The sequence below is a fragment of the Lynx rufus genome, unplaced genomic scaffold (genome assembly GCF_022079265.1).
Source record: "Lynx rufus isolate CCGP_SWC_20201006 ecotype Redwood Valley unplaced genomic scaffold, mLynRuf1.p SCAF_5, whole genome shotgun sequence".
NCBI lineage: Eukaryota > Metazoa > Chordata > Mammalia > Carnivora > Felidae > Lynx > Lynx rufus.
Window position 1 is genome coordinate 5,853,887 of NW_025814867.1, and position 12,849 is coordinate 5,866,735.

Below are 12,849 nucleotides of genomic sequence, written 5' to 3' on the forward strand. Positions count from 1 at the left end.
TTTGGGGCAAGTTGGGCTCTCCCGGCAGTGTTTCCCTGTTGCTCCTCTCCCTTAAAAAAGGACAGCGTTGGGGGGTGGGGGACAGCACCCGGGTGGCTCAGTGGGTTAAGCATCTGACTCTTGGTTTTGGCTCAGGTCCTGATCTCATGGTTTGTGAGTTCAAGCCCCGCCTCAGACTCTGCGCTTGTCAATGGGCAGCCTGCTTGGGATTCATTCATTTTCTCTCTCTCTCTCTCCCTCTCCTTCCTCCCTCCCTCCCTCTCTCTCCCCCTCCATCTCTGCCCCTCCCCCACTCACTCTCTCAAAAATCAACAAATTACAAAAAAAAAGAAAAGAAAAGGGACAGCGTTGGGAGAGGACCAGGCGAAAGCTAGAGTCCCAGTGGCCGTCCTGTGATTCCGGAAGCGTGTCTGGAAGCCCCGCATCGCAGGAAGTACCTTCCCAGCGTGGGTCTCCTGGGTCAGGCTGAAAGATTAGGCTTCCGTATACTTACCTGTCCCGTTCGTCTTCTTGACAAATGGCCCCGGTGACAGTTTTATTCCCCACGCCACACTCGTCACTGTCGACGAAGCCCTGATCCGGGCACGGACGGCAGGGGGGAAGCCAATCTGATTCCTCCTGCACCCTCAACCCAGATGTTTGCCGCTTGCACTCCGTCATTTGTCCTTAATTGAATTGCAAGGCCTCAGGCCTTTCTTGTGTATACGGCTCAGTGGCCTGGCCTTCTGCGTGACTCTCCCTGTCAGTGGCCAGTGGTAACCCTTTGCCAAGGATCATGTCCCACTGACCGCCGTTCCCAAGGACCATCCAAGTCCAGTCTGTGCCCTGAGAGACAGCCGTGGGGTGTCGTGTGTGGGTGCTGAATGATCAGTCTCCCTGAAAGTGCCCTTTCTGCAGAAGCCAGAAATTTCAGGTGCAGAGGAGAGCCTAAAATGAGGCTGCCCTGGAACCAGATGGGTCCCTGGAACCAGATGGGTCCCCAGCTGCTCCTAGAGCTTGAAACGCAGAAAGTCAGTCCCCTGAAGCCAGCCATGACCTCCCTTGGGGAGTGAGCACCAGACGAGGCGCCCCAGAGCCCTCTGGCCTCCCTAAGGGTATGGAGCCGCTCCAGCCTTGAGGTTGGCCTGGGCCTCCAGTTGTGTTTATTTTCCTTTGACCTCAAGGTCCAGCCCCAGACAAGGGAATTTGAGGTTTTATTGTTTTGATCTTAACTAGTTTTCCTTTGAAATGCAGGGTCTGACTTTTTAAATTATCAGAGGATTCAGACTGCTCTGAAAGTGCCCTTCTCCAGCCACAGGGAGGCCTGTCCTGGGGCGGGCTGTTCATCTGCCCCGCCTTTAACTCTGACAATTACCACCATCGTTTGTTATTATCCTTGTGATTATGAGGATCCACAGTGACGATTAGTCAAGGTTGCGAATAAACCACACATTTACGAAACTGTTAAATTGGTAAAAGATTATTCGCACACAGAAGTATTTACTGCTAGAGGAGAGCTGACGGGAGCGGTTCGTTTGCGTGACAAGCTTCCCAGAAGCATTGAAAATCGGTTTCGCTGCCGTTTAAAAAAAAGGGACAATAATTAGCGCATACCTCCCAGGTGAAGCAGGCAAAGTGGCCTCCCCGTGTGCCCTCCCGGGAGGGTCTTTGTGGTTTCTTTGGCAGAGATGAGCAGAGGGAACTGTTTTCTCTGAGAGGGTCCTCTGCTTTCACTTTCGGGGGGGGGGGGGTAGGTTTTACCAGAAGTGGGTCAGAGCTGGCATCTGATACGTACCTCCTTGTGTGGCAGGCAGACTGAGGAAGTGTGGGTGGGTCTACTGCAAGTCACCTCGCTGGCAGAGCCCCAGCCACCCCCACAGGTGGGCTGCCGAATGTTCCAGTTGCCCGCCTGTCCTGCTTCCTCACCGGAAGCCAGGCTGGTCCTCCACCCACAGTCAAGGTAGCACTGTCTGTACCACTGGCTCAAGGTGCTGACCCTTCCCTGAGCCGCAGTTTTGCCCTCTTTCCAGATCCCAACCCCATCCCTGCCTGGTGGCCATTTTCTCATTCTGTGGATCTGAGCCCACATCAAGGCCACTGCTGGTGGGCTCTTCCTGAGTCTTAGATGTGCCCACGCCCCCCCGCCCAGTCTCCTTACTCCTCAAGCCATGGCCTGATTTATAAGCTAGATGTGTCCCTGTCTCATCACCCCATCCAGCCTCCTCTCTCCATGTTAAATGGTTTTGACCCCCAGACAGCCTCATTGAAGGGTAAAGAAAGAGTTAAAAGTAACTCATGTGAAGGGTTTGAGGGTTGTGGTCAGAGCAGGAAGATGCTTGAGAAATATAAATCAGATGCCTTCCATGGAATGCCAGGCCTGGATTTGTTGTACACAGTTAAGCAGCTTTATTTATTTTCTACTCTTTGTGAGTATGTCAATATCAACGTCCAAATATCTGGCTCTTACCGCTTGGAAACCATAGCGCACAAGCTTGCATGTATTGATGACTGGCAAAACTTCAGCTTTTCAGCATCCGCCATAGTATGAAAGAATTCTCGAGAGGCAGACTGGAAACCTCTGTTTACGTGGGTGCCTGGAATGGGGAGGTACCTAGTTCAGGGATAAAATTTTCGTCCGGCCCACATGGAATCTTGGAATTCAGTTCTTCCTGCTACTTTGAGGCCCAGCCGTTGTCACTGAAAAATGTGTCACTGAGTTGTGTTGTTTCCTCCACAGGACAGTTCATCTGTCATCCAGTTCATGACCCGTGCCAAGGTCAAGGTGGATGCTGCCCTGAGGGTGGTGGAGATAGCCAATGGGAACCCAGAAGAGATGACGGTGAGTCAGCCAGCCTTAGAACAGCCCTCTTGGGAGGGTGGGGGAATCTGGGTGGCTTGGTGCTAGAATTTGAGGGTAAAGACAGTCTCTGAGCCAAGATGTTGGCTTTGCGGTAGACCCAAGACCATGCCTGCCTTGGCTCCCAGGCCCCCACGGAGAACTGCTGCGGTCGGCTCTTGTGATAGCATTGTTCTTTACTGTGCCATCATTATGTGAAAGCTCTCTGCTATGACCAGCTCAAGGAAAAATAGTCTGGAAGTACCCTTGACAGGGCTTGGATTTCCACTCTGAAAGCCAGGACTATTTTTATCTTTCTCAGACCTTTCCCTGAAACCTCATCTGCCTCCCCAATCATATTGCTCCATGGATAAACACTAGGCGCCTTAAAAACAAGTGGTTTGAATAACTTTAAAGAGGTCACATCCAAATTTCTAAGCCCTCCAACCTTCTTTCACTCTCTGCCCCCTTGTCCTGCCTAAAGTGCAGGGGATGCAAGCTTCAGAGACACGGGAGGGTGCGGCAGCGGGAGGCGTGGATGTGGGGGTGTGGGGGAGGCTGGAGGGGAAGTGTGGCCTTGGGATTGTGCTGCCTTTTACGGGTTTTCAGGGGTCGGGAGGGGAGGTGCATTCTTGACACTCACTCTCACATCCTGGGCAGATAGAAAGGGTCGAGACAGCAGCCTGCGAACGGGTTTTGCCACCGAGCTAGGCAGTGACCCTACCTTTTTGCATCTACTTCCCTGGAATTCACCTCCTCCCAAGGGACTCTTGGAGGGGTCGGCGTTGCCGTGACAAATTTACAAATGTGATAAAGTCATAGAGGTAGTGTACCTGCAAAGAAAAGGCTGTTAACTTATTTTGCAACAACAATAGGAGCACCACGTGTCTCAGTGTTAGGATATGAATCGGCCCAAAGCCCATTCGTGTAAGACCCTGAAAAAAAAAATAAGTCTCTGGGGACTGCAACGAAACCTCAGTCCCGCTCCTGTGTGTGGTGAGCAAGAGCCAAGAGCACCAGCTAGTGCGGAACGAAGGTGAATCTGGGAATGGGGGAGGGTTATCAGAGCTGCACCAGGGCTTGGGCATACCATGCTCAGTGTGGGCAAGGGCGGCCAGGTGCAGAGCTGGACTCCTCTGTTCACTCGGAGAAATTGTCCAGGGACTAATTTTAATAACAGGAACCAAAAAGGGTGACTTGGAATGGCACTGGCATCTCTCACCCTCTAGGGCGAGTTTTTCCAGCAGATCAGGTGTTTGGAGCTGGCTTTTGCCTTCTCCTCACCGCCTTCTGGCCATTTCACTGCTAATTCAGACCCTCGCCTGAGAAGTGAAGGAGACTGGTTCATCGCTCATTGTCATAGGTCTGGTTAAAAAGTTTTATAGCCCAACATGCGAGGTTTGGAATGTTTGAGTAGACCACGGTGTTCCCGCTTGAGAGCTAAGGGATGTGATTTAGCAGGTTTCCTACAGGTGGAATCCCTCATGTAGATGAAAAACCAATTGACTGGGCACATCGCCCTCAGTGAGAACACTGAGCTATGGGATCCGGGAGGACATTGCTTAACATCCCATTGTTGGCCTTCTGAGTCATCTGTATGCCCCCAAAATGCCACTTCCATTAACTACTGTTCCATTTTGAGCACTATGGTGATATTTTCATTATCAAGAGCTCTGTGAAAGAAGCTCTCACTTCCAATGATTTTTCTTTAGCACTGACCCATCAGAATCCTACAATGTCGCCTTCTCCCTCCTTTCCAGGACTTTGCCTTTCAACCCATGAGCTAGATGAAGTCCTACAGTCTGTTCTCAACTTTCCTGGCAGGAAAAAAAAAAAGTCTTTTCTGAGTAGGAAGGTTTACTTTTTTAGAACAAACACGTTCTTCCCTGCATGAGTCTTCTGAAGGCCTGGCTCTCTGTCAGCTATCTATTTGAGGGGAAATTTCCATGGAGGCTAGCCACCAAATTTAAACCGGGCAAAGTTTCACAAGATTTTAGATTAGATACCAAATTCTGATGGCCTTGGAATGAACAGGAAGTGTCCTTTCAGCTGGTAAGGAGCAGGGTGTGGGTGAGAAGGGGAAATAATCTGATTTGTAACCACATAATGTGTATACCGTGGTAAATTTCCCCAATCGGGAAATCAAGTGATTTTCCTGGGACTCTCTGGATCTTTTCTTTTTATGCTATGGTCTGAGTGCTTTACAAAGCATTTGAGTGAATAACTAGAAATATGTGATCAATTTTTGAATGTTTATTAATAAATAGATCTGGAGGGTACTTTCGGGGGGGGGTGTCTAAGACCAGCCCCATCAAGCTCACCTGTACAGACCCAAACCTGAGAGCTCCAGGTGAGATCTGTCGTGTTATATTCTGTACTGGTTTCCAAGTGCCAGTAGTATGCTGAATTTCCTATTCTGTTCAACCCAGCCCTTTTTTTTTTTAAGTTTATTTTTATTTATTTTTGAGAGAGAGAGCAAGCAGGGGAGGGGCACAGAGCGAGGGAGACGGAATCACAAGCAGGCTCCACCCTTTCAGCACAGAGCCCGATGCCGGGCTCAAACTCACAAACTGTGAGATCGTGACCTGACCCGAAATCAGCTGCTTAACCGACTGAGCCACCCAGGCGCCCCGACCTGGCCCTTCTCACTTTTCAGGGAGATTTGCCAACAACTGAGGCTAGAAACTCCCCCAGGACAAACCAAGAATCTGGAGAATCAGCTTTGCTACTGCGAGCCACCATCCCCAACCCCCTTCTCAGGCTGGATGAGAAGCTTGTATGAATTACATAGCACACCGATTTTCTTGATATTTTCCAGCTGAAGAAAATAGGATACAGACATAAATCCACAGGTGAAGAAGTCATTGCCATGTGGAGTGTATACTGGGCTAAGATCTTAGGAGCAAGCGGGGAGGACTGATTCTCTTTTTGGCAGAGTCAGAATGGGTGCGAAGGATATATGGCAGCTCTCAGCATTGCCAGGAAGTCTGGAGAACCAGGCTGAGGGCAGGAGAGGAGTCCAGAAACCTGAGGAGCCAGGACCACGGGCTCAGGCCATGGGAAGAGTGCACGTGGTGCTTTGGACACAGCTGTCCCTGGCTTCTCTCAGCCTCTGGCTCTAGAGTCAGTGGGGAGCCTCTCACTGCCCGAGGTTGGGTCCCTGTCGCCGGGAGACCACACCCCAGGGAAAGCAAACCCCTAGCATCTCTGTGACACCATTGCCCTGAGACTTACACAGAGGAGGATTCCCCAGCACTAGAAGGGAGGGAGGGGGTCAATACAGGGCTGCTAAGAAGTGACAGTTGTCCCCTCTCGTGGGCTTCTCTTATCCTGAGGATTAGCATCAGGCCAGCTAACCTGAGCCACGCTTTGTTCAGTCATTTGGACCACTCTGTTGGTAGTAACTTCCCGGGCCATCTGCAGCCTTAATGAGAGAATGTGAAAATCTTTGTCCAAAGATGGTTGAGGAGTGTTTGGGCTTTTTTGCCTTTCTTTCTTTCTTTCTTTTTTTAAGAAATAGTATGTTTGAAGGAGTGATACTTCCTTGCGTATTTGACAGGGCAGGCGTTTGGGGCCCGTCACCTTCTGCCATGGTGCATGGGAACCATCTGTCCACACTGGGGCGTTCACCTCCCTCACGCAGCCCACTGCCCTCAGCACCCCTTCAGATGGGTCAGAATTTTAACAAGTGCCTGGAGATTTCCTTGTACCCCCCCCCCAACTCGGTTAGAACCACTAAGCCTCTGCCTCTAGTGAACGAAGGACCTCCGACACTTGGGAAGAAGAAATGACTTGCCCGGCATCTCACAGTGACTGAGGCAAGAACACCACGTCCCGGCCTGAGGCTCCTTCCCCCTCCCTGCCTCAGCCAGCCAGGCCCCCAGGAAGTCACTGAGCCTTTGTGGGTGAAAGGGCCTGGACAAAAGCAAAGTCTCCAGCATGGGAAGGAAATCGTTGACTTGTTTTAAAGTATCTCTGTTAAAACCGCCCAGGTGGCCTGGGAGCCCAGCCAGCTCCTTCAGGCTGGACCTGGCTGTCCTCACCCCAGAGGGGGCCTTCCCTTCTCGTTCTAATCAGACCCCAGAATGAAGCCTCAGCATTGCAGCCACACTTTCGCTTCTAAAGTCACCTGCCCAGCCAAGCACTAACTGAGCAGGGCAGCAAGTGCAGAGTTCATTTTCTCTGAAGCCACTTCCATTCAACTCCCAAGCTCAGCCCTTGCGAGAAGCCAGTCTTCTGTGAATGCAGAGGACTGCATCTCCCCTCGGGAGTCAGAAAAGCCCGGGTTCCAGCCCTTCTCCCTCCCTGTGACTTTGGGGATCAGGTAGGCTGTGTGAGCCTCAGTTTCCTCATCCATAACACGGGAAAGCTGCTTTCTCCGTCCTAGAGATCTCCTCCCTTGTTCTGCAAACGACCAGTGCCCCCCAACCAAAGACACAAGCCGAGGCATCTCAACCAGACGGGCGTCACCTAACGTGGTAAACAGAGACTATTCTCAAAGATGCCACTTATGGTCCTTTTGGTGTGCTGCTTCTTGATGCCAGCTTTACAATTTTTACAGTCACCGAGTAGATTGTGACCTGTACTTTACCATTTACGTGGCCAGTTACACTTAAAATTAGGTTCCACGAGGCAAGAGAGTTTTCCCCCTCGAACCTCAAGTTACATTGAGATGTAGGTTGCAGAAGAGGGTCATTGGAAGGTCACCACCGGTCCTACTCCTCACCCACCAGCCCCACAAGTGAGAATTAAGTTATAACCATAAGAAATTGAGAAGTATTCCAGCAAAGTTTGCCAAAATATGAGTCCTGTTTCCTAATAGTCACATTTGCTTATTTATTTGATGAATATTTACAGGGGCCTTGGTAAGAGCCAGGTACCGTACTAGGCAGGCACAAGGGATGCGATGGGGAACAAAATAAGCGTGGCCCCGGCCCTCCCAGGGCTGATTGAGGGGACAGAGGATGGTAAACAGGGAAGCAAAGAAGGATTTCATTTCAAATTAAGGTTAGTTCTGGGACGCCTGGGTGGCTCAGTTGGTTCAGCTTCCGACTCTTGATTTCGGCTCAGGTCACGATCTCACTGTTCATGAGACTGAGGCCGCTCTGAGTCGGGCTCTGCGTTGACAGTGTGGAGCCCGCTTGGGATTCTCTCTCTCCCTTTCTCTCTGCCCCTCCCCTGCTTGTGCACACATGCTCTCTCTCTCTCAAAATAAACAAGCCTAAAAACATTTTTTTAAACAACAACAACAAATTGAGGTTAGTTCTATGGGAGCAACCTGCTTTCTTTTCTTTTTTTTTTTTTAATGTTTATTTATTTTGAGAGAGAGAGAGAGAGAGAGAGAGAGAATGAGTGGGGAGGGGCGGAGAGAGAGGTAGAGAGAGAATCCCAAGCAGGCTCAGTGCTATCAGCAGAGCCCAATGTGGGGCTTGATCTCACGAACTGCAAGATTATGACCTGAGCAAAATCAAGAGTCAGACGCTGAACTGACCGAGCCTCCCAGGGGCCCCCTGGGAGCAACATGCCTTCTCTTGAAGGAGTCAGGGAGTCTTTCTCCAAGGAAGGTGAGACCTAGAAAATGAGAAGGAATTGGCTTGCCAAGGATGGGGAGAAGCGCCCCAGCTCAGGGGGAGAGCTGCTTAAACACCCAAGCGGCCCGCTGTGCTCACAACTCGAAGACCAGTGTGGCAGGAGCCCGCGGAAGGGTGAACGCATCTGTGGGGAAACACACGGGCAGGTCTGCACCGTGAAACACCAGAGGGGGCAGTGGCGAAGGGAGGCCAATGAAAGCTTCTGTTTGAAGAGGGGAATGGCATGATCTAATACACAGTCGACCTTTGAACAACACAGGGGTTAGGGGCACCAACCCCCGTTGCTGTCAGAAATCCACGTAGAACTTTGGACTCTCCCAAAACTTAACTATTTTTTTTTAAATACAATTTTTTTTTTCAACGTTTATTTATTTTTGGGACAGAGAGAGACAGAGCATGAACGGGGGAGGGGCAGAGAGAGAGGGAGACACAGAATCGGAAACAGGCTCCAGGCTCTGAGCCGTCAGCCCAGAGCCCGACGCGGGGCTCGAACTCCCGGACCGCGAGATCGTGACCTGGCTGAAGTCAGACGCTTAACCGACTGCGCCACCCAGGCGCCCCCTTTTTTTTTTTTAAAATACAATTTTTTTCAACGTTTATTTAATTTTTTTTTAATACAATTTTTTTTCAACGTTTATTTAACCAAAACTTAATTATTAACAGCCTGCTATTGACCAGAAGCCTTACTGATAACGTAAGCAGTCAATTAACATGTAACTTGTATGTTATCCGTATTATATACTATGTCCTCTGTGTTATATACCTATATACGGATATGTAATAATCTGTATTATATATCTGTGTCCTTACTATGTATAAAGTAAGCTAGAGAAAAGAAAATGTTATTAAGAAAATCATAAGGAAAAGAAAATACATTCACAGCACTGCACTGCATTTATTTTTAAAAATCCACATGTAAGTGGACCTCTGCAGTTCAACCTGTGTCGTTCAAGGGTCAGCTGTGTATTCTTTAAAAACCACAGGCTCCGGGGCGTCTGGGTGGCTCAGTCGGTTGAGCGTCCAACTTCGGCTCAGGTCGTGATCTCACAGCTCTTGAGTTCGAGCCCCACGTCGAGCTCTGTGCTGACCTCTCAGAGCCCGGAGCCTGCTTCAGATTCTGTGTCTCCCTCTCTCTCTGCCCCTAACGCACTCTCATTCTGTCTCTGTCTCTCTCAAAAATAAATAAACATTAAAAAAAAAAAAAAACAACAACAAACCACGGGCTACTGTATGGGTAGTGGACTGGAGGAAGGAAAGGTGGAAATAAGAAGGCTAGTTAGAAGGTTGTGACTATTACCTGGCAAGAGGTGATGGTGGCAGAGGCGATGGAAGCAGACAGGTTGATTTACATCAGTAAAGATGTGGCAATTTGTGTGGTCACGTGTAGGGGATGCCCGTCCGAAAGGGTTGGGAGGAATCAAAGGATTCCTTGATGCAAAGCCCCTTGCCTGGTGCATCCACATGGACATTCAGTTAATAGTGGCTCTCACTCGGGCGCCTGGGGGGCTCAGTCGGTTGAGCGTCCAACCTCAGCTCAGGTCACGATCTCACGGTCTGTGAGTTCGAGCCCCGCGTTGGGCTCTGTGCTGACCACTCGGAGCCTGGAGCCCGCTTCGGATTCTGTGTCTCCCTCTCTCTCTGCCCCATCCCTGCTTGTGCTCTGTCTCTCTCTGTCTCTCAAAAATGAATAAACATTTAAAAAAATTTTTTTTCGCTCTTTAATAAAAAAAAAAAATAGTGTCTCTTACTGCATAAAGAGATGGCCAAGGACAGGCTGAACCACATGAAGAATAAGCCTCTTCCTCCCCCAAATCCTCAAGAGTCTTGGTCAGTTTATCCTAAACCGATGATTTCTGGTTATCATCGCGATCACTATCATCGTTGTTATTTTTGTAAACAACAGAACCCACTCCTAGGCTGAAATACGCTTCAGTTGCCTCAGGGGTGGGGAGCCTGGCATTTCCCCCTTCTCCGTTTCCCTTGGTGGACGCTGTACCCCATGCCGAACCCCTGGACTCTAGAGAGTTCTGCTACAAAAGGTGGTATTTTAGGACAAGACTGCCGTCCGGTCCATCAACTTCTATCACTAGACACGAGTTGAACCCCCAGTAAGTATGAACCAGCATCACTCTATACCCTCAAGACTTTCACAGCACACACAGGGCACGCAGACATGCTCGCAGCCCGGTGTGGTTATGTACCGCGAATGCCCGGCTCAAGAGGTTAGGGCGGGCTGCGTGGGAAGAAACAGCGACCCCTGAGCAGGCGCCGAAGGAGTCTTCTAAGGGACGGGCGAAGGACAGGCATGCCACAGGAAGTCGTGTGGTGTCCTAAGCTAGATTCTCAAGGAGCAAACGTGAGATGAGCGTGTGTGTGCAACCAGTTTATTAAGGAAGTGCTCCCTGTGAGCCCAGGAAGGGAAACTGAGGCTCCAGGAGGTGAAAAGACCTTCCACCCTGAGATGCCACGGCTTGTCGGTTGAAGAGCCAGGACGGGCTGCTGGGGCTGGCTATTTGCAGGCCCCGAGCCTTCCTTACCCCTGTGCTCCTCTGCCCTGTGCTGGCCCGTTGCCTCGCGCCCACACGCACAGTGGGAAGGCCATTCTGAGCAGGTGGTAGGGATCACAGTCCTGGGTGGTAAGCAGCTGGCCCTTTGTTTCAGGAGCGACCCTCGGCTCTGGTGGCCCGAGCAGCACATCACGTGCCGACTCCGGGGTCTGTTGATGCTGGCGCTCTTCCTGGTGAGGCCTGGTCCCTCACCAGATGCATAGCTCCTCGCCCGGATAGCCCGAGGTGGATGAGCTGTCCTCTAAAGAGCAGCTGTGAGCATTATCAGCAGTGGTGGCTATAAAACCTCTCAACGCGGCGTCGAGAACTCAGCCCGTTCCCAACAGACGCGGCCCATGATTAACCACAAAGGGATTATGGCACCAGCCCAGCTCTCGCCTCTGCAAACTCTAACAGAGCAGGCCATCTCCGACACCCGGCACCTGGCAGCCACGGGCACGGGTGACGTCTCTGTTTGTCACGGCACAGACGTACGATGCTGATCTCGCCAAACGCGCCGTTTATTTTCTGTTCATTGATGTGGTCTCCAGAAGTCTCCCTGCTCCCCTGAGCGGGTGTGCTTTCCGAGGGCTGTGTTCTGAGAGCAGTTTAAGACGTGGTTCTGCTGAGAACATTTCCTCCCCCCTCGCCTACCCCCTCGCTGGCTGTTAGATGTAATCAGAAGCAGGTGGAAATGTCATTTCATCGTCCCAGATGTTCCGTCCCCTCCACTTTTTCTCTTACTCGAATTCCTGCTCTGTGAGGTGTGTGTGAGGTCGACTGCAGAGAGCGTCTTGCCGTCGTAATTGACCTTCAGCCGACCTGGGTCTGAGGTTGAACCTCCCTTTGGGTAGTGCTGACTGCACCGTCCTCTCAACACCGGAAACCCTTGTCCCGCAGGGGCCTGGGCCAGGCGCACCCCGTTGTGGTCATGTCCTCAGGCCTCCCAGAGACCTGAGCGTTGCCAGCTGTGACACGAGGCCTACTTGCGGTGGTGGGAATTTGAAAGGTTCTAGAAACACAGAAACGAGGCCAGCCCTGGGATTCGGGTTTGCCAGCTGCCTCAGACCGGAAGTTGGCTTCCGGAGGTTCCCAGACACCGGCTCGCCAACCTCAGATGCATGAAACTCCCCAGCAGCCGGTAGGACACCCAGGATGTGGGCCCGCGCTTGCCCCGGCCTGACGTCCGTCCTCCTCAAAGCCTCTGTGGAGACAAATCCTCAAGCCCCTCCTTCTCTTACGTATTATTAGTTCACGTCCGGCACACGAGCCTCCCGGCTTTCATCCACGGCTATGCCATCAGCCACCCCCTTGCCGAGCAGAACTGCCACCTCGGGTCTCCCGGCCTCCACCACCAGACCCCCCACCGTCCGCAGATCTTTTCCCCTCTTTCCTCACCTCCTTTCGTGCTGGAAGCACAACATCTCCCCTGCACCACTTCCCCTGCAACCCTGCTACCAGGGCTGTTTGTTCCTTGAACCCCCCCACCCGTGCGAAGTTCTCCCTTCTCATCTACCGCCGTTTTTCAGCAAAGTGCTCCTGGCAAACTGTGAACCATATCCCTCCCCAGGTCCAAACCCTGCGTCGGATTCCCGTTTCTCTTAAGATAAAACGTATGATTCTTAACCCAGCCTCCAGCCCTTCCTATCTCTCCAGCTTCACCTTGAACGTCTTCCTTTGGCGCCTTGTTCATTCTGCCTGCTCCGACCCCGCTGTCTGCTGGCCCTGTCTCACCCCTGCCAAGCTTCCTGTGGCCACAGGGGTTTTGCATATGCTGTTCCTTCTCTTTGGAATGCTGTTCCCTCCCCTCTCTTTGACTCATCGCTCTCAGCTCCAGCAGCTCCTCCAGGAACTCTTTCTGACTGCCACGCCTATCTCAGAGTCTTTTATAACCATG

At 51.3% G+C, this 12,849-nt stretch overlaps 1 protein-coding gene across 1 annotated transcript in view; it reads left to right on the forward strand.

The window, feature by feature from the left end:
* The window catches only part of ITGA9 (integrin subunit alpha 9), a 345,722-nt gene that overhangs the window by 310,022 nt on the left and 22,851 nt on the right, over positions 1 to 12,849 (forward strand). The window contains exon 26 of the mRNA XM_047099700.1: positions 2,717 to 2,818. Coding sequence (XP_046955656.1) covers positions 2,717 to 2,818 — 102 coding nt within the window. The remainder of the gene's footprint in view (positions 1 to 2,716; positions 2,819 to 12,849) is intronic.